The sequence below is a fragment of the Pantherophis guttatus genome, chromosome 3, assembly GCF_059756535.1.
Source record: "Pantherophis guttatus breed Tessera chromosome 3, ASM5975653v1, whole genome shotgun sequence".
Taxonomy (NCBI): domain Eukaryota; kingdom Metazoa; phylum Chordata; class Lepidosauria; order Squamata; family Colubridae; genus Pantherophis; species Pantherophis guttatus.
In genome coordinates this window covers 44679999-44701878 of record NC_142065.1, presented here as the reverse complement: position 1 = coordinate 44701878, position 21880 = coordinate 44679999, and the positions used below count along the sequence as shown (strand labels likewise).

At 36.5% G+C, this 21880-nt stretch overlaps 1 protein-coding gene across 1 annotated transcript; it reads right to left on the bottom strand.

The window, feature by feature from the left end:
• Nucleotides 1-14804: 14804 nt before the first annotated feature.
• On the bottom strand, nt 14805-20561 carry IL10 (interleukin 10). The gene is made up of 5 exons (XM_034415288.2): nt 20415-20561; nt 19451-19513; nt 18349-18498; nt 15816-15881; nt 14805-14971 (listed from the first exon to the last, which is right to left on the bottom strand). Exons 1-5 carry the CDS (start codon nt 20559-20561, stop codon nt 14879-14881), a joined length of 519 nt encoding a protein of 172 aa, XP_034271179.1. The 3' UTR covers nt 14805-14878.
• Between the last annotated feature and the right edge of the window lie 1319 nt (nt 20562-21880).

Genomic DNA, 21880 nt, shown 5'->3' with positions numbered 1-21880 from the left:
TGTGAGATAACTAGATGATGGTTTCTGTGCTAGCTTTCCAAAAAAACCCAGGCATGCAAGAGAGGTCAGGACTATTGAAATCATAGGGGAGGAACTTGGGCTAAATTGGAGGATATCAGGGAATTCCCACCTTTTCAAAACCTCCATCTTCCATTGTCATATTCACTATTTGTAATTTTATAAAACAACATTTATACTCAGTGTTTTCTTACTAAATTTAGATATTTTGCTCATTGCCCAATATTGAAAATCCAATGTTGTATTTAGAGTGACAGTTAAGTACACTACATTTGTCTTTTAATTATAGACTGTTGGTTTTAATTTAAAGAAATAATATCACAATGGATATATAATTAATCTCAGTGCTGTATAATATACAAAAATTCAACATTTACACATTTTCTCCATCATGAAAAATGGCACTTGGGATAACATTGTCTTCTGAATTGGTGCCTGTTATGAAATGATTTTGATGCAGGAGTTTTGTTATTAAAATAATCCTAGCAGCCTAATTCAAACAGCTTGAGGCTGTGACAGAAGGTTCTTCCTCTTCCTCTTCATTTCATGCTATTGTAACAATATATTTCACTAGGAGATAGAAATAGTAACTGAAGAAATTTGAACTTCTCCATTGTTGTTTATATATGATGTTAGATAATTTTCATTTATGCAATTGTGTTGACTCATTCAGGTCAAATTATGTTTTGATTTCCAAACTAGGATAACATGTGATCTTGAGGCTTTGCCAGCAAGAAGTAAAATTAAATATTATATTGTCATGGCATTGCCTCTGACTAATAGCAAGCAATCAGGAATGAAATACATATAATTGAAATACTTGGGTAGAATTCAGAAATGTCACTAATCTGTTTGGACAGTTTAGAACTTCAAGAGTATAAGCTGGCCTCTTCATAGTATGGCTACAGTGGGGGCATAACCACCTAGGTTAAAAAGTCAAGAGGGTCAGAAAATTTGGAAGGAAGATGTCCAAGAACGTAATGATGGGCACTATGTTGAGGATCCTATGTCTACATGTATTCATTGTAATATCAATTCCTCACTTTTCTGTAAGAGAAACATCCAAAACAGGTATAGGCGATATTTAACCTATGATCACAATTGAGCTTGGAATATTGATTATAACTAGTTGTAGTTGTAAGTTGAGTCACTATATGAATGGACTCAATTTTATGATTTTCTGGGTATCTCAAGTTTCTGTCTTGGGCCAGTGCTTTTCAGCATCTTCATAAGTGATTTAAATGAGGGGACTGAAGGACCACTCATCAAGTTTGACACCAAGCTGGGGGAAATTGCTCAGACTTTGGAAGATAGACTCAAGATGCAGAAGGACTGACTTGAGCATTGGGCCCTATCTAATGAGATGCAGTTTAATGGTAAGAAAAGTAAGGTGCTGTACTTAGGCAGGAAAAACCAAATGCACAGGTACAAAATAGGCAGTACCTGGCTCAACAGTCATGCCCGAGAGAGGATCTAGGTGTACTCGTGGACCACTGCTTAAGTATGAGTGTGCAATGTGCTGCAGCTGCCAAAAAAGCCAGTGCAGTTCTAGGCTGCATCAACAGAAGTATAGCATTAAGATCACGGGAGGTGATAGTACTGCTCTATGCTGCACCAGCAATGCATACTTGGAATATTGCATTCAGTTCTGGCCACCATAATACAAAAAAGAGTGCAGAGAAGAGCAACAAAGGTGATAAGGGATCTGGAGGTTAAATGTCTATGGAGACTCCCTTTGGGACGATCTGGGGGTTAAATTGTATGATAAACAGCTAAAGAAATAACAAAATAATAGAATTGGAAAGGACCTTGGATGTTTTCTAGTCAACCCCCCTGCTGAAGCAGGAGACATTCCCCATTCTGTACAAATAGCTGTCCAATCTCTTCTTAAAAATCTCCAGAGATGGAGCATCCACAACTTCTGGAGACAAACCGTTCCACTGATTAATTGTTCTGTCAGGAAATTTCACCTTGATACAGTTCCATTCATTATTGAACTAGATATGTATAGCCTAACAAGGAAAAGCCTTAAGGGTGACATGATGGCTGTCTTCCAATATTTTAAGGGCTGTCACAGAAAGACAGAATTTATTCTCTATAGCACTTGAGGGCAGGACAAGAAGCAATGGATAGAAGCTTGTCAGAGGGAGATTCAACCTGGAACTAAGGAAGAATTTCTCATAGTGAGAACAATTAATCAACGGAGAATGTCTAGGGTGGCCTATGGAATCCTGCCTATGATTCTATGGTTAGCTGGTGTTTTAAAGCACATTGAACCTTGTTATGATTCAGTGATTTATTATACAAACTAATATTCACCTTTTTAAAACTTTGGGACATTGATTTCTTTGAAATGTTGAAATAATCTCAGGAGTGGAAGGCTCAAACATTATTTGTAAATTTCAGAAATTTGCATAGGTTTCCATCCAGTGCATTTTGGGATGGGTCACTTTACATTCAAAATGCATTAAAAAAAACTCCAAATACATTTAAAACCATTGAAATGGGATCCTTTGACATTTTATCTGCTGCCTTTTAGTCAAAAAAGTCACTATCATTAAATATCTATGTCAATAAATACATGCAGTTGGATACAAAATATTTTTCATATTTTTTTTATTGTATATGCAATCAAGGATGAAAACACCACTAAATGTCAGCTAATTCAAGATAAAGCAAACACTTCTCTGATGTTAATATAATGTCTTCAATCAGATATTTGTAATACTGATTATTTAGTGAATATTAGCAAACGTGTGATTATTAAGAAATATTACTAGAACAGAATTTTGAGTAAAATTGTTGATAGCAAATTCTTTTGTCTTGTGGTACACTGAAAAATCTAACTTATATGCACAAATCAGTTATGATGCCATATCAAATGAGCTTGAAAGCAAATGACTAGCTTCCTCTAGACCTATGTGTATTTGTAGATGTAGGTCATTAAGATCAGAATTATCAAATGTAGTCACTTAAGTTGATTTCCTGCAATGTTACCACCAATGTGCAAACTGGTTATATTTTTACCCCTTTTGCCTACAGTCTCTGTAAGTTTGTGCATACAGATATGAAACATTTGCTGCAAAGAGGAATGGAAAATTCGAACTCGAACTCCTAAGACTTGTTTAGTTCACCAACTATACACCCACTATTTTGCCAGGAAAAAAGTGCCTTGTGCTGTGTTAGTATCCACAACATTTGAACATGATTTAACTGTTTCTATGGACCAAAATATAGCTTTCCTCCTTTTGGACTACCTTTTTTTGACCTTTAGTGACAGTCTACTCTTGGCTTAGGCATGAAAGCTGTCTGGATGACATTGGGTCAGTCATTGTCTCTCAGCCCAACTCACCTCACAGGGTTATTGTTCTGGGAAAAATAGTAGGTGGAAGAGGTATTAAGTATATCTGCCAACATAATTATAAAATAATAAAGGCGGGATTAAAAAATCTAAAATACATAATAAAATATTTATTCTGGATAGCTCCTAGGATAAGTTATGACTGGTGACTTTTGCAATTTAGGGCTTTCCACTCATTACTGTTCATAAATTTGACATGGTTGTGGAGCAAGAGAGCACGGGAAACTCAGCCACTGGTGACTGGCTAGTGAGGTGGCGAATATTTGTCAAGGAAAACAAAACAAGGGCATAAATATACAGTAGTGTAACCAGGGGTGACTGCATACATGAATCTTTCCCCCCTTTTTATATATGGATTGCATATTAAAAGAGATCACCTGCCATCTTGATTATTTTTCGATGCCCCCTTCTTGTAGGTATCCCTGAGAACCTGTAGGAATGCTGGATCTAGCCAGGTCTTCGATCTTAAAGCATTTCAAAACAGCTGGCATGCATGTCCAGAGGGGAAACATAATTTGCTTAGAAATGTTATGGAAGATCTGTACTGAAGAATTGTTCTAGTCCTAAGAAAGAGCATAAGCCAGTGCAGTTGCCATTTGTCCTAAGAGTGATTTGTATATGCACAATCTGGACACCTGGCTAGACCAATGTGTGTGAGAGAACCCCTTACTACTGCCACAGATAATCTGGAAACAATGCACTGGAAGCAGTGGTGGGTTTCAAAATTTTTTACTACTGGTTCTGTGGGTGTGTCTTGGTGGGCATGGCATGGCTTGGTGGATGTGCCTTGGTGGGTGTGGCAGGGGAAGGATAGTGTAAAATCTCCATTCCCTCGCCACTCGGGGGCCAGCCAGGGGTGGTATTTGCCACTTCTCTAAACTACTCAAAATTTCCGCTACCGGTTCTCCAGAACAGGTCAGAACCTGCTGAAATCCACCTTTGACTGGAAGTAGATCCCTCAGAGACCCTGATAACTTCCCTGGCAGTCATTACTAGCCAATCCTTTACTCTCCTGCTGTGCCCATGGTCCCATCTGAGCACTTTACTTATGCTCTTGGAAAGAGAAATATTTGATATGGATTTATATTTATGTAACAAGAGCCAGTTTGATCTAGTGTTAAAGCTTGAAACCAAGAGACTATGAGTTGTAGTCTTGTCTTAGAGATGAAAGATAGCTGGGTGACTTTGGGCCAGTTGAAACAGTGATTCTGAGCTTGGAGGAGAGTAAGAAAGCAACAATTCAGAGATGCACAGTCACAAACCAAAGCATCCTTTCTCATCATGATTTCTGATAAGATAATCTATATCAAGGTTGTCAATTCGCAAGGTTGTCAATTCACAAAGTTGAATCTTGACTGGAAGTTTTTGTGTGTGTGTGTATGTGGGTGTCTAAAAATTAGACTTTCAGTAGGGTTTTGAAGCTTGGAACAAAGATAATATTTTGTGGTTAACAGGTTGCACATGTCCTATTTATCTCTAACATATTTAGATAAATCTAGTTAATACATTCTGAGTTATATGCCTTTTTATTATCCCACACTCCAGTTTCAATACAAATTATTTCCCATTAAAACTATGTTTCATGAACTGAACAAACTTTCATTTCATTTTATTTACTTTATATGCTATGTGTAAGTCCTTACATAGTTGTTGGATTGTAAGTATCATAAAGTTTGCTGCCTTGATATGGTAGAAATGCTCAGTAACTTCAAAGACAATAAATTTGCAGATTGAGTAAAAGGTAAGGGTAATGCCAACTTTCATGCTTAATAAAGTTGGTGATGAAGAACTCAAGGTTTGTTGTATCTCAAGCACAAGGATGGAGAAGTTAAATATGGTGAAGTTAAGAAGAAGTAAATTCTAAAGAGAAAGGGGGTGACAAAATAATAAAGGATAAGGTTATTTTCATGACAGTAGACAGAACCATTAAAGCAATGTTATTTCCAGTAATGTAACTGTATTAATAATATACAGCAGGGGTATCAAACACGTTGTTGCCATGTGACATATCACGACTTTTTTCCCTTCGCTAAACCGGGGGTGGCCATGGTCAGTGTGTGATGCATTTGGCCCGCAGTTTGACACCCCTGATATACAGCATTGAAAACTGAATAAGAAAGAAAAAGGGAGAGGAAAAAAGACACTTTTAAATTAGAGATTTGAATATGGTTAGTGAGAATACTATGGACTGCAAGACAGATCAGTCAAGCTGTCTTGGATCAAATAAAAAACTATTTCCTTGAGATGATCCTCATCAAGAATACTTTGAGCGTGCCATCCAAAAAGATAATGTGCTTTTAAAAATGGTTCAGCTTGGCAGGATGGAGCAAACGACAAGGGACCAGATGGATTACTGGAATGTTCTTGAAAGTACTAAAGGATTTATCCACACACTCATCAGAAATTAAGCTACCTAGCCTAACAACTCACACAATTTGCAATCAGAATAGTAATGTTAATTAGTAATTATAGGAGCTATAATCCAATGAATCTGGAGGGCTCCAAATTAGGGACAACAATGCAAAGCATCAGCAGTCAACAGGACTGGAAAGAAGCTGATGTGGTTTCAATCTATGAAAAGAGGAAAAAATATGGATCCAGGAAATTATAGGCCAATCATCTTGGCATCAATACTTGGGAATATCCTGGAAATATAATCAAGCTGATGATTTGTGAACATATAGAAACAAACAAGGTAATTACCAGAAGTCAGCAGGGGTTTGTTAAAAACAGGTCATGCCAGGAAAACGTTATTGCCTTTTTTGATAAAGTAATTAAATTAGTGGATTAGTGAAATGCTGTGGACATAGTATACTTGTAGTAGAGCAATATACTCTACTTTTGACAAAGCAGAGTATAAATTACTTCTTGGTAAAATAGAACAATGTGGGATAGACAGTACCATCACCAGATGGATTTGCAATTAGCTGACCAACCACACTCAATGGGTAGTCCAAGAAGAGATTGGATAGCCATTTGCCCAGAATGGTTGAGCAGGGGTTGGACTGTTGTTCTGTATTTGGTATATGGAAGGAAGCATGTAGTGAGGTACCTCAAGATTCAGTCATGGCCCAGTACTATTCAACATCTTCATAAATGATCTAGATGAGGAGATAGAGTGGATACTCATCAAATTTGCAAATGACACTAGGGTGCTCAATTCTCCAGAAGGTAGGCTCAAGACCAGAAGGATCCTGATAGATTGAACATTGGGCCTTATTCAACAAAATGCAGTGTCAAACTTCAAAACATGTCCTGCTGTCGCAGCCATCTTTTCGTTTTTCAGTTTGCCACAGACTATGTGGGGAAGGGGAGACATTTGGAAGGCCAGCCCATCCTGTGGGAACCAAAGTAATCTCAACAGAAGTTTGGCAAGGCCCTGAAGGAGTTGCCATAGTGACACCAGAACACCTAATTGGACAATGTGACCTGGTCGAAAGAGAGGAGGAAAAAATTCATTCTTTATTTAGGTGAAAACCACAAGAACTAGTTAGAATTAGTTTTGCTTCACATGTGCCAAAATGATGTACTCAATAAAGTTATGCTTAAAGAGATCTGATCGTCTCGATTTGCTGGCTTGGTTGGATTCGTCAGTTGGAACCTTGACATGCAGTTCAGTTGTGAGGAAAATAAGGTCCTGCACAGGAATAACCAAATGCATAGTTATAGAATAGATGGTACATGAGGGAAGGACAAGAAGTAATGGGTGGAAGCTTGTTAAACTGAGATCCAACCTAGAAGTGAGGAAAAATTTTCTGATAGGAAGAGCAATTAGTTAATGGAATAGTTTGTCTCCTGGAGGTTTTCCAAAATAGACTGGACAACAATTTGATTGGGATGATATAAGGCTCCTGCCTTGAGCAGGGTATTGGACTAGACCAGGGGTCTGCAACCTTAAACACTCAAAGAACCATTTGGACCTGTTTCCCACAGAAAACAAAACACCAGGAGCCACTAAACCTGGATGGGCATGTCCAACTCGATGTCACTCAGTCCCACTGAGTCACATGATCCCCCAGCCAGCCACGCCTATCCAGGTTTTGTGACTCTATGTTTTTTCTATGGGAAACAGGTATCTCTCTCTCTCCCCCATCTCTCTCCCTCTCTCCCTCTCCCATCTCTCTCTTCCTCTCTGTCTATCTCTCTCCCTCCCTCTCATCTCTTTCTCTTTCTTTCTTTCTCTCTCCCTCTTCCTCTCTTCCATCTCTCCCTCTGTCTCCCATCTCTTTCTCTTTCTCCCTTCCTCCCACTCTCATCTCTCTCTTTCTCTCCTTCTCCCATCTCTCTCTCTTTCTCCCTCTCTTTCTCTCTCCTTCCCTCTCCCCATCTCTCTCTTTTTCCCTCTCCCTCCCTCTCCTCTCTTTCTCTCTCCCTCCGTCTCCCCATATCTCTATTTCTCCCTCTCCCTCTTTCTTCCTGTCTTTCTTTCTCCCTGTCTCCCCACCTCTGTATCTCTCTCTTGGGCAGACAATCACTTAAGGAGTGTCTTAACAGGATGCAAAAGGACTCGGCTTCTCTTCTGCACTAAGGCTCCACTCATTTCCTTGCCGTGTCATTTCCCCCCCACTCCCGGCAGCTGTTTGGCCGAAGGGCACAAGTTCCAGCCTGAAGTGGCAGGAAGTGAAGGCACAGGGCCACTTCACTCCTGCACTAAGGCTTCAGCCATTGTCCTGCCATGTCATTCCTCCCCCCTCCACACAGCTCTTCGGCCAAGCATGGAGGGTGAGCTTCCAGCCTGAAGTGGCAGAAAGTGAAGGTACCGGGCCACTTCACTCCTGTACTAAGGTTCCGGCCATAACCTTGCCGTGTCGTTTCCCCCCACTTCAGCTCTTCGGCTGAGCATGGAAGGCGCAAGCTCCAGCCCAAAGCAGCAAAAAGTGAAGGTACAGGGCTGCTTTGCTCCTGCACTAAGGGTCCGGTGACCCTCCTCCTCATCCTTCTCCTCTTGTGACCCCCTGGCCGGCTGTGGTGGGGCTAGGATGGTGCACAGTTAACCAGTGGAACAGCTTGCCTTCCAAAGTTACAGGTGCTTCATAATTAGAGGTTTTTAAGAAGAGACTGGACAGCCACTGAAATGGTATAGGGCCGTGTTGGCGAACCTATGGCACATGTCCTGGAAATGGCACGCAGAGCCATTTTTTCCGGGTACACGAGCCATCACCAAGCTCACCTGAAACTGCTCATCCGCTTTCCCCAGCTGGTGTTCAGGCCTCTGGTGCTCATGCGCGCAATTCAGGGGACTCAGCTGGTCTTCGGAGCTCTCCTGTGCATGCGTGCGTGTTTGCAGCATGCGTGCAAGATGACTGGTGCGCAGTGCACGCATGTGCAGACAGTGTTTGCACGCATACATTGCGCATGCACAAAAGCTGTGTGCATGCACAGATGGTGTGGTTGCACGCACAGCACATGGGGAGGAGCCGCGTGTTATTCCGGATGGTATGAGATTGCACGCAGCATGCAAAGCGTGCTCTTGTTTGGCACTCGGTAAGTAAAAGGTTCGCCATCACTGGTATAGGGTCTCCTGCTTGAGCAGGGAGTTGGACTAGAAGACCTCCAAGGTCCCTTCCAACTCAATTCGGATTGATCTTCCAGTTTGAAAATTAAGAGGCAGATATCCTATTTCTAGGATATCAAAGAAATTGAAGAACTGCTTTATCAAAACTGCAAGCTCAGCTAAAATTGGAATCAGACCTTCCCTTTTTCTTAAAAAAGAGGAATAGGACTTCTTGAAAATGCTTATTATAAATGTAAATACATTGCTGCTTTTCATCCAGATCCCATTGTACTCCCTTCCATAAATGTATCTTCCTGAATCTTATAGGAAACTTTGGTCAATGAAGTGGGCAGTAAAGTATTTAATTACAATTCCATAGATGTTGAAAGCATGTGAGATCAAAGCCTGGGTGGAATAGCTGGGTAATTTGCCTGCAATCCACCTCAAGGAAGTGCTTTGTCTGGTTCAAGTGAGTAGCTTCACTTTGCAGAAATGTAGAAGGTAATCTTATTTTGATCAGCCATTTCATTTTATTAACAGGAGTCCAGAACATTCTGTTACTGTATTAGCAAAGTCAAGTGTTGTGACTGCTCCACTCTGACAAATAGAAGTGGAATGTTACCTTGCTCCATAGTTTTGCTTCAAAAGGTCACTCAATCAAAGTTCCAACAAATGAAGTGCCCCTCAAACAACCTCCAAATCAATCAGCCCACTGACCCACACAGCTCCTTTTCATTTAACATACTTGTTAAGAAATCTTGGGGGTGTATGGAAGCACTATTGTTTTTCTTTCATGTCTTACCATGCAGTTGTAATGCCACTGTAATGCAGAGATTTGACAGCCAATTTCTAATAATATTTGCAATATGCAAATAAATGCAAACAAATGAAACATGATGGTTAGAAATGTGGTTGAATGAAGCATAAAGTCTTCCTACATCTCAACAATTTCCCAAACCACTGCATACAGTAAGAATGCACAATTTGGAGAAGTGAAAAAAGCTGTACAACTGCAAGAAGGCACAACTAGGAGTGTTTCTAATTTTCTATAATTTAACTAAAATCAATTATAATTAGGGATTCTGTTTGGTGTAGTGGTTAAGGTATCAGGCTGGAAGTTGAGAGACTGTGAGCTCTAGTCCCATTTTAGGCACAAAGCCAGCTGGGTAACTTTGGGCCAGTTAACCTCTCTCAGCCCTTGAAAGGATACAATGGAAAACCACTTCTGAAATCTTGCCAAGAAAACTGCAGGGACTTGTTCGGCAGTCACCAGAGAGTCAACACTGATTCAAAGGAGCCATAATAAATTAGTTAATTGATTTTTAAAAGTGCCTATTCCTTATGTAATTTTTCAACTGTCAACTGTCTTTTACATTAACTGCCACATTAACATTTCAGTGAAGTAAGTAGTTTAGGAAGAGCTGCTAACACTTTTGGGGAGCCACAATTGTCTTGAAGCCTTGAAGGTGCCTCTAACATAGAGGCAACTTCTGAAATTACTCCATAGCAATGGGACTGTAAAAGTATTGGCAAAAACTTGCAATAGCCTAGAAATAGGTTACACAATCATATAGATGTGGATGAGTTTTTTTTCTGCATTCTAGATTATCTGAACTAGCTTCTGCTTACTTAGTAGGAAACCAGCTGTCCTCCTCTCTTCACAGTGAGCAGTCCATTCTCTTTAAACCCACAGAGTTGAAAGTATGGTTAATTTGAGTAAACCTGAGACTTACAATGTCATAGTAAGTTTCTATTAATACAGACTAAAACTGCACTAAGCTTGGAAGTCTGTCTTGAGCCTCTCTAATAGATAATATTCCATCCCCTTTGCCCAGGGATAGTGTAGTTTGGTACGAAGAGGATTGTTTTTTTTTAAAAAAAATGGCTTTGAATTGCTTCATACAAGTTTGGCTTCATTAAAGTCTAACAAATCTGCAGCCTTTCCTAGCCACTCCCATTATTCAGAAATAATGTAGCATTCTCAATTGCATGCTCCAATTGGAGAAATTTTGCCACAAATCCTGTCCTGTTTAAATAATGGGATGCATATTTAATTTAGGCTACAATTACTCTAAGACCAGACTATATATTTTGATTTTTTTTCTGTCTGTCTGTCTCTCTCCCTTTTCCTCTCTCCCTTCTCTCTCCATCTATCATCTATCTATCATTATCTATCATCTAACTATTCACATCTATAATCTATCTCAGGGGTCCCCAACTCCTGAATTGCAGACTAGCACCAGTCCATGGTCTGTTGGGAACCGGGCCATACAAGCAGCAGGCAAGCATGAAATGCTTCATTTGTGCATGCGTGGGATCTAGGTTGCGTGTGTGAAACCATCCTCTTGCAGCCCCCACTTCTCCCATGTCTGCTGCCATCACCGGTCTGTGGAGAAAGGTTAGGGACAGCTAATCTATTTATGTACGTTTATTGATTTTATTATATTATTTTAATGATGGTTTTATTACCACCTATTTTTTAAACTGAAGATTGTTTGCATTATTTTCTTCTTCTTTTTTCTTTTGGAATCCTTAGAAGGGAAAAGGAGTACATTACTATTAATAATAACAAACATATTTTGCAGTAGCCAATTCAGCAGGATGCCATCTTATAGCTAATGTGCATGTCTACTCTTAAAACCGAATAAGGAGATCCATGAATAATTTGGTTTTATCTAAGATTTTTGAATACTTTTATAACACCAAATTTCTCACAAATAAATAAGGATGGTATTGAAATAAATTATTATGCTCTGGAAAAAAATAGGTCCTGTGAAATGTTTATAAATTCTTACACAGTGTTCTTTTTCTCAAATGACGCTTATTATTTATTACTGTCTCTCAAATTATTGTTATTACTTACTACTGTCTTTATTCCTTCTGGGGAAATTTAGAAATTTGTGTCTATTTAGCATAACAGAGAGAAGACTACATATATTTTCAGAGAAAAATGTGTCTGCTTCAGCTATGGCCTTTGGGCCTGGATTTTATCCCATAAATAACACAAACTTTGACAAATTATATGAAATGATTCATATTGGGCATCTCCATGGTTCACAATCACAAACCTTTTAGTCTCCTAAGTTATGCAATTTTGGATTTTGATTATGATTGTCACGGTCATAGTTACATCCTCCCTTCTGAAGCTCGCATTATATTGTGGTCTTTGACTGTCTTTCTTTTATGAATTGTAGGATGTACAGTATAATCAATTTTCCTGTTAAATTTAATCATGCCATCTCTCTCAAGACTAGGACATTGTAAAGCTTCCCAGTGTCAATGAGTAGGTTTTTTTCAAACACAAAGGAGGTTGACTAAGGAAAGAATAACCCAACTTTCAAAAAATGAACACAATGTTTCTATGTACTGTCTACTTCCCAATAGTGAAATGTTCTAGGGAAGTTTGTTTTCTTTTGAGATGAATCATAAATCACTAGAAATATGGTAAATGAAGATTAGTCTTTTTCAGAGATGCACTTTTCTATATTTGATTAACTCAACATTCTGGTCCTACGATGATGTCTTTTCTTCTCCTTTTTCCTCCTGTTTCCTAAGATGGCTGCTGCTGAGACACTCGCGTAAAACAACAGAGTTTTTGATTTTTTAAAAATTTCTGTGGGGGTAATGACATTATTTGAAATGGGGAAAAGGGATGATTGGATCAGTTTAAGAACAACTGATGTAGTCCCATACTTTGCTTAATGCAGAAATCCAATCTAAAGTATACCAGACAAATATAATTTCTATGGGGTCACATCTAATAAAGGAAATAATTTCTCTAATAATTGGTTTTATTATCAAATTGCCCTTACTATCAGAACATTTTAAAAATTGAACCTTTCCTGTATGTTAAATCGCTCAAATCAATAATTTTTTTAAACATTGATTTTTTAAAAAATCTTTCTTGATTTCTCTATTTTATCCTGGAAATATAGTGTAGCTGATGAATACCACAGTAGGCAAAGAAATAAGAGAAGTGCAATTTTATTTTTTAAAATGACAAAAATAGTCAAAGATTCATCTACTCAAGATACATATATTGTATCTTCTTTGTTAAAATATACAAAGTGTGCATTGTTTATATACCATGTCAGAGATCACAGGTTGTTTAGCAAGAAAAATTTATAACAATTTTCATTCTTCTCAATTGCACCATAGAAGATCAAGGATACTATCAGTAAGAGCCAGGAACTGAGGCAATTTCTCTCTATTCATCACTTCAGAATATTTTGAAGATAAGCAAAAATGTGCACATTTCCTTTTAGCCATGGGTAATAGAGAATCATTTTAGGGGAAAAAAGACATGGTTAAGTGATATGTTTAAATGCCTAATTTAAGACCAAGGTATTATTGGGATCAATATTTGATTTTTTTTCTCAAAAAAGAGCTAGAAAGCTTTTGATTACCAAATTACAGTAATCAAAGTCCTTGAGAAACACAAAATATATGATGAGCTGATGTTCTGATATTGGAGGAATAACCTTTTCTATAACCATCCATTCATTAAAGTCTGCTAACCTGCATGTGTAATTTTAGCCTGAGCTAGCTGGAGATTCTGAATTTTAACATAATGAATTTTATGTTTGTGCATGGCTTATAAGAATGTTATCTTTCCTCCAATAAAAAAAAAGCAGTTCACAATTCTTACAAAATGAAAGTAATATACTCTCTGATCTGTTCAACTCAAAAGAAAGAGCCTGACAGAATCTAAAGCTAAATCTTATGCCTGAGAAAATAATTTTGAATTTAAAATTCATTTAATAAGGATAGGTATAGAAGAGTTTGTAAAGCAGATTTCAGTGCATAGCAGTGAAACAATGCCCTCTCAAAAATCAAAGAAGCAGCAAAACTGTGTTTTCATATGAGGTAAGAGTTGACAGAGGTTTTTTTGGTCTATTGTAAGATTTTCTCCTCAGTTTCACATTCCTTAGTATTATCCAGAGAACTGTACTTTAAATTAACAAACATTTCTATTAGCGAAAAAGTAATACCACAGTTTGTATCCAAACTAGTTTTTGTACAGGTAGTTCTTGGTTAATGACAGCAATTTGGACTAGAATTTCCATTGTTAAGCAATGTGGTTGTAAAGCACATTACATGGCCATGCCCCTTAGCGACAGCATTTCCAGTTAAGCAAATCTTGCAATGTTAAGCACAATGTCATGTGGTTACCATGTACGACCTTCTGCCAGCTTCCCCATTGATTTACTTCTTGGAAGCCAGCAAAGAAGGTCAGGAATGAGGATCACATAACCATAGGACTCTGTGACATAATTGCAAGCTGGTCATTGAGCACCCAGTTTGCAATCATAGGGGCCATGGAGATGCTGTGACACCTGGAACTTCAGCAGTCATAAGTGCCACTTGTTTAGCACCATCATAAAAGTGAATGGTCACTGAATGAGTGGTCATTAAGCAAGGATCACCTGTATTGAAACAAGTATGTCAAAACTCTGGAGCACAACTGAGACGGTGATAATTGCAAATAGGAGGAGTAAATAATCCTTTTCTTCATTCTATTAACACAAATCTTCCATCAGGGAAAGACATTGTTGTATACAATCCTACAAACATGCCAGCATATCCATTTTTTTTTTAAAAAGTGATCTGACAAACACCTCATGTTTAAAGCTATACATTTTTTTCTAAGATGCAGATCACAGAACTGAGATTTAAATGAAAATGTTTAGTTAAAGTATAAGAAAATAATAGAAGTTCTTATTTCTATTTTTAAAGAGCAATTTAGCTTTAAACATCCTAGCTGTAAGAAAAGGCAACTAATGTTCTATTGTAAACTTATCAGTCAATAAATTATTTAATACATCCTTGTCTAAAACATGTAAAAACACTGATAAAACTGAGGTATATGAATTAATAAATACATTTTAAGTTAAACATTTAACACTACCATGTATTTTCACTGATTTTTTCCAGAACATTGTTTGCAAAAGACAGATCTCCATTTTTTATTTATAAAGTAGCAGTTTTCCCGCTATGAAAAACATTTAGCTTTTCATTTTCGTGATAAGATATTGTTCAATGTAGTCAACAAAAATATCAAATTCTCCTATTGCTTTGTAGATCCCTTTGTCTTGAAGCTGATGAGAAAAAAAAAATGACGATAGTATTACTAATAGTACTATTAAAATAATAGGAGTTGTAGGAGTTGCAGGAGTTGCTTTGGTTAGCTTTCTGGCTACAATTCAATATGTGTACTAGTTTTAATCCTACATACCTCCTACATGTAGCACTGATGCACCCCATATTTTTGTCCTGGGTAAGAATGATTATGGTAACCCAGATACTGGAAGTAAAAGGAATAGGGGCTTGGGCGCCTCTGATTCCCCCTTGTGAAACCATCCACCCCAATAGAGGTTTGTTCAGCCTTTATCCTTCAATCATTTCATAAATCTGTGAAGATGGAATGTTTCATAGGTCTTTTGAGATACAATTATTGTTTTGAAGCTGGGGATCTACTAGGTTTGTATTTGTGGTTTCTCATTTTTATGTCACTTTGTTAACTATTGTTTTAATTTAGATTTTATGCATTTTTATAATTGTAAACAGTTTGGAGCTGATCTGATTATGGTGGTCTATAAATATAATCAATAAAGATTGTAAAAATGTTCATTGCTGTTATACATGGAATATTTGCTTTTGAAAGTATGTTGTAAATTGGTTTGGAGTACACTTTTAGCTGCATTCTTTATAAACTTAACATTCTATTGAATGCCTTGAAATTTTTCTTTGGGCTACTCTATTCAGATTTTAATTCTGAAACCACTATCATGATTTGTATGGTGTGTGTGTGTGTATGTGTGTGTGTGTGTGTGTGTGTGTGTGAGAGAGAGAGAGAGAGAGAGATTCTCAAAGATAATGACAAGTTTTCTTACAACTGCAAAGATTCATAAGGCAAGTTAAGTATATAATTTAGGAATTTACCTTTTCATACGTATCTTTGACAGCCTTTACTGTTTTATTCTTCCTTTCACAGATGAAAAACCTATGCTGTGAGAAGGAAACATGTGAATATAAACACTTTTAAAATCTCTAAAGGACACAGCAGCTACATGCCTCAGTTGAGGATGTACAGGTGAATGTAGCCGCTTTGAACACAAATATATAATAAATATATTACATATTTATTACATGTTATAAATATTATAGATATTACATATACACTTTGTGGTGCTCAACTAGGTTCTATGAACAAGGAGAGATGCCTCCTTTGATGCTGAGGTTATATGTAAAAATCCAGAATTTATATGTAATCAGTTATGCACAACTATTTAACATGGAAATATATGCATTCCTTTTTCATGTTATTAATAATTGTACTTTATATCATCTAATACCTACAGGTTATAATAATAACATACTATAGCAGTATAGTATAGTATAGTATAGTATAGTATAGTATAGTATAGTATAGTATAGTATAGTATAGTATAGTATAGTATAGTATAGTATAGCATAGCATAGCATAGCATAGTTATACTATACTATAATAAAGTAATACAAATTATTTCACTATTTTACCCATTTTTACAATCCCATGCTTGCTCGTTTGTATTTTTCTCTTTTAAATATGAAGAATATCTTTTCACGTTTATGTATAATGAAGTTTTAGTTGAACAAACTATATATATATATTAATTTGATTTATATGCCACCCTTCTCCGGAGACTCAGGACAGCTTACAATGCGTTAAGCAATAGCCTTCATACTTTTGTATATTTATACAAAGTCAGCTTATTGCCCCCACAAACTGGGTCCTCAATTTACCTACCTTAGAAAGGATGGAAGGCTGAGTCAACCTTGAGCCTGGTGACATTCGAACTTACAGTAATTGCAGACAGCTGGTGTTAATCACAATGCTATTAATCTGCTGAGCCACCAGGCCCTTGATTGCATTACAGTGTGGAAGGTGCTTTTATCTTTGAGCACCCCAAAGATAACCAATTGACCATTTGTGAGAAACAAAATCCTGATCTTCATGTGATCCAGCAGGACTCTTGTTCCAATAGAAGAGAATATATGTACTGTGGCTCAGGGTTAAACTGTGGAGTCCTTGATACTTTCTGAGCTTGGTTGCTACCTAGTCAGGTAATGAAACATCTAAAAGCAAACAACCAAGCTCAGAGAGCAATGAGACTCTACATGGCTATTTGTAACACTATGTTCTTAGAAATGACTTATTGTCATGTGTAAGCTGATGAATATGCCTTGTCCTCAACTGAAGACTAGAAAGTAGTGTTTCCCATCTATTCTGCTAAGCAAAGTCTTCCTTTATAGAATTGTGTTTGCATTCTGAGTCATTCTGTGACCTGATGACACAGTAGGGAGGAGAGTGCAATAAAACAATTCTAATACTTCCACCAGTTATAGTTCTGCATTTACAATCTGTAGAAGCAGCCACTTTTAGGTAAGAATTTTACATATAGTTACTTAAGGGAGATATCAGTTCTTAATATAGATTATATAATCCACAGATTCGCACAGGTGATGAAATAGCTAGTATTTCACACAGACCTTATTTACTTTCTCTGCTTTATGTCTCTACTGATTTAAACAAGATATTTTAAAAGCAGCTTTATTCCTTCTTCCCCTTAATAGCTACAGCCAAGCATGGTTTGTGTAGCCTAGAACACTGCAGAAAAGTTTGCTAGGCACAAGAAGGATGTGCTGAAAAAATTAATGTTTTTAAAGTGAGCTGTTGTGATATTAATGCCACTAAAATATGCTTTCTAGCATTTTTTAAATTGTTGAAACAGTTTATCCACAAATGTGAATTAGGTATATAACTTTTGCATTTTTCTAATTTAGATTTCCTTGGCACAAAATATGGATTGATCCAGTGCAGATTTTTTTAAAAATAATGTTATAAAATGCATCATTTCTGCATGAAGAAGTTGACTTTCAAAGTGACTACACATTTATCATAATCCCACTCTCACTAAATTTCTGCACTGTTATCTTTGATTTAGAAACTAGAACAAATGTTTGAAGACATAGGAGCCTGGTTTAGCTCAACAGACAGAAGCACTGTAATTTAACACCAGCTGTCTGCAATTAAAGTAAGATCGAATCTCGCCAGGCTCAAGGTTGACTCAGCCTTCCATCCTTTCTAAGGTAGGTAAATTGAGGACCCAGTTTGTGGGGGCAATAAGCTGACTTTGTATAAATATACAAAAGTATGAAGGCTATTGCTTAACGCACTGTAAACCGCCCTGAGTCTCCGGAGAAGGGCGGCATATAAATAAATAAATTAAAAAAAAGACATGGTATAAAAAACTGAAACCAAACAATGAAACATAACTTATCATAAAACTGGTGTTAATACCCAAGTCCGTGCCTCGTGCTTTGCTTATCTTATTGTTTCTGGATGAACAAGGATTTTCCAAAACAAAGGGAAGCAAGCAGACATAGCAAGTCAGACAATGAGTGGCTAAGGAAAGAAACCACAAATACTTACACAGCGTTTGATTAATTGTCTCAGATCTAGCAACATATTTCCAAGGAAGTTTACATCCTGCTTTACTGGGTTATCTGTAGTTACTTTGGGTAAGACATCTTCCAAATAAAAATGGATCATTTCTGCCACTGACTGGCAGCCCAAGTAACTCTGAAAGAATTGAAGAGAACAATAATGGTAAGAGATGAAGATGAAATTGCATATGTTGACTCTATTCTAGTCTAGCAAAAACATATTTCGCTATCCTTTGACTCTAATCCATGGTTGGAGAGGATCAAGTGAAAATATTAAAGTTATATTTAAACAGGTTTTTTTTTTAATGCCACTTGCTAAATCAGAATTGGAAACTGATACCAGAAAAAAAAGTTTGCATGTGACTTGTGAAAGGGGAGAAAACTTTTTAGCAGCTCCTACTCCCAGCAGATTGAGCTATTCAGATCCAGGTAATTTATTATTTATTTTTGTATTAAATTTCCATCATTATCGGATGCAAAATTGGGTCTTAATATATCTCAATAAATATAAAATTATTTTAAAAAATTAATTATAACACATTTTGTAATTCATCAGAAAAGCTTTCTTTGATCTCCATTGTTTGAACCTTCTAAGAACAAATTGTCTAAAGCAGCAATCCTTTTTCAGATTTTAACGAACAAGAATGTACAAATCAAACTTGCTCACTCCAACCTTCAAATATTATCATTTATGAAATTAATAAAACATATGGAGTATCATTGTATCATCAGTTACTCTGGATATGTTATTCAGCCTTATTTTATCGGACATATGTAGAGTGAATTCTGACTGTTCTAAAATAGTTTATAAATGTATGATTGTCCCCATGTACTATAAATAAGTGAAAAAGGAAATAGGGAGTTGAGGTTTACCACCAATGTAGGATTTGGGCATAAACAAACAAACAAACAAATTATGTTATTTAGTATTTTCAATACACTTCATTATAGATTCATACAAAATCCTCCATTATAACATTTGATAGGTACACTAAAGAGATTTAGGCCTGCCAAGAATACTGTTCCATGATCCCAAATTATACTACACTTTTTTCTAAGTAATCTGGTGAAGGCAACTAAAATCTCACCTTGAAATCTTCTAGCAGATCCTGTTTTAATAGCACAGTGTCCAGCTCAGAATCTCTATCTTGCTATAAAAGTAAGTAATGAAACAAAACGTTAATCCAAGAAAATCTGAATTTAAATTTAATTTAGAAAGAATGTGCTACTATCACCTAACAACCAAGTCTTTTCTTTACCCATTTTGTGATTTATAAACCATGGTTTATGAATCATCAAATTGTATGATGTGGCTTATTCAACAAATTTGGTTAAAAATCTTGGGTTAGCACAGTACATGGATTAGGCACTATTTTCAATCTTTCATCTCTTTGTTTTCCTCTAAGAATGCTTAAAACTGCATCTTTTTGTGCATAGTAGCTAAACTTGCAAGATATATATTTAACACAAGATGCTCAAAATTTGTTTTTGGATAATTAACACATTTCAATTATCTTCAAAAGCTCTTCCCTTCAAAAATAACAATATAATATTAAATATTACTATTTATTTTCATTTACGCACATCTGAAGAATAGGGAAATAGTACTATATTTCTAGCTATACAGAAAGTTAATTTTCAAATGTAAATGTTTTTCAGACTTTGACATTAATGTAACATTAAACAATGAATGTTATTCCAATCCCTTCAATAAACAATTCCAATCCTCAAATATATATTACTAGTACTATATATTGTAGTAATTTTATCTGAGTAGCAATTATACTATGCATATTTGTTTATTATGAAAAGAATTAAACATACTAGAAAATTCTCCATTTGTCATTTTCTTCCTCAGAGCTGCATAAAATCTCTTGATGAATTATGTGCTGAGCTACTGATTAGTAGTAGTACTTACTGTAGTTAGCAATAAGGAACACAACCATCTGTTGTTCTGCACTGTTATACAAAGAAGCCCAGCCCCTTTACATTTCCTGCTTCCTAAATTTCTAGATGAAAAAAGCTAGAAGAACAAAAGATGAATATACTCACAAAATAATCCTTGATCTTGTTAAATGTGGCTCTTAACTCTCGGAGTCTAAGAGGGAGGTTATTTGAAAAATGTCCACAGTCTATGAGCTGGGAATGTGCATTCTTGAGCACCAGCGAAAGCAGCATATATGCTATCAATGAGTTCATTGCTCTTCTGACCCTTCCTTTCTAGACCCACTGGATTTTGAAAGTTAGATTGCCATCACCTTGATTGGTCCCTGATTTATACCTCAAAGCAGGGCTAGTTTCCTTCCTGATTGCGTCAGGATAATGAATACTCAAACCCCAAATGTCATCTTCCCATCATAAATTTTTGAGCCTTCCCCACTCCCTTTAAAAGTGCTTATTGGAGTAGAACTTTCCCACCCCCACCCCCTTTTTAAAAAAATTTGTTTCTTGTAAATGTGTGGTAATGCTTGTGCTATCTTTGCTTTGATGGAAATACACTTTCCGTTGTGTTATTATTACTTTAGGTAAATGTCATTGTAATGAGAAAAATCTCTGCTAACAAATCTCTACAAATCTAACTGAATTATTTTCCCCTTACTAACCTACCAGTAGTGGTAAGCAAATCAATCTCAGGCTGTATTTTTGGGAAAAAGCCAATATTTTCCCAAACAACATAAAATCCCCAAATATATTTAAATGTAAACAAAGTTTTATTTGAATAAAATAGGTTAATCGTAAAGTAATTGACTGCATATGGGTGACTTTTTTGGGCTTGGAAACACATAAGTATTGTATCCATCTGTATTTCTGCTATTCTCAAACTAAGACCAATAACTGCATCAAGTCTGTAAAAGTCTTTCTTAGAGATCTTTCGACTTGTTTCATCCAGAATCCTCTGGAAGGCCACTACCTTCTCAAACACCTTTCCGTATTACACTCATACTGGGCCAGCGTGAATCTGTCCTATGGTCATCTTGCGAAGACCTGCTGAATAATTTCTATTTTAGATAATTTAGCTTTTGATTTGCCAGTTTGATTTCTGAATTTTTTTCTCTTGCTATATCTTTCTTGCCAATGGTTCTACTAGCAATAATTGTCCTTTTCACAGTAATTAACTTTTGTGATAAAAACAATTTTACCCTTTTTGTTTATTGTAAATGTTGTGTCTCCATGTTGAGACCCATTTTATTGTGGTTTTTTCTATTCATCTTATCCATTGCATTCAAAGTATATTTGATGCTATCTCTCTGATATCTTTTCAGAACAAATGCAGCCTGATCAGGTTGTATTAGATCAGTTAAGAAGTCATTCAACCACTTTATAAGCATAGCCATAAAATGCTTATAATCTACATTGGATACAGAGATAAGCTTGTATGATGCTTCTCTCTTTGCAAGTGAAAGCAATACAAACCTCCTGGCATTTTTGACACTATATCTCATTCATTGTTCTGTGTGAATGATTTCATCAAGATTCCTTTAAAAGTCTTATGTTTCAGGGAAAAAAAATGTGGCCCT

Excerpts from the sequence above, each read along its gene's own strand:
- IL10 (XM_034415288.2), bottom strand. The coding sequence starts at position 20,561 with ATGAACTCATTGATAGCATATATGCTGCTTTCGCTGGTGCTCAAGAAT. Across the intron at positions 19,514-20,414 it reads ACAAGATCAAGGATTATTTT|CAAGATAGAGATTCTGAGCT; the intron begins GTGAGTATATTC and ends TTACTTTTATAG. Across the intron at positions 14,972-15,815 it reads TCAAAGATACGTATGAAAAG|CTTCAAGACAAAGGGATCTA; the intron begins GTAAATTCCTAA and ends TTTTCTCATCAG.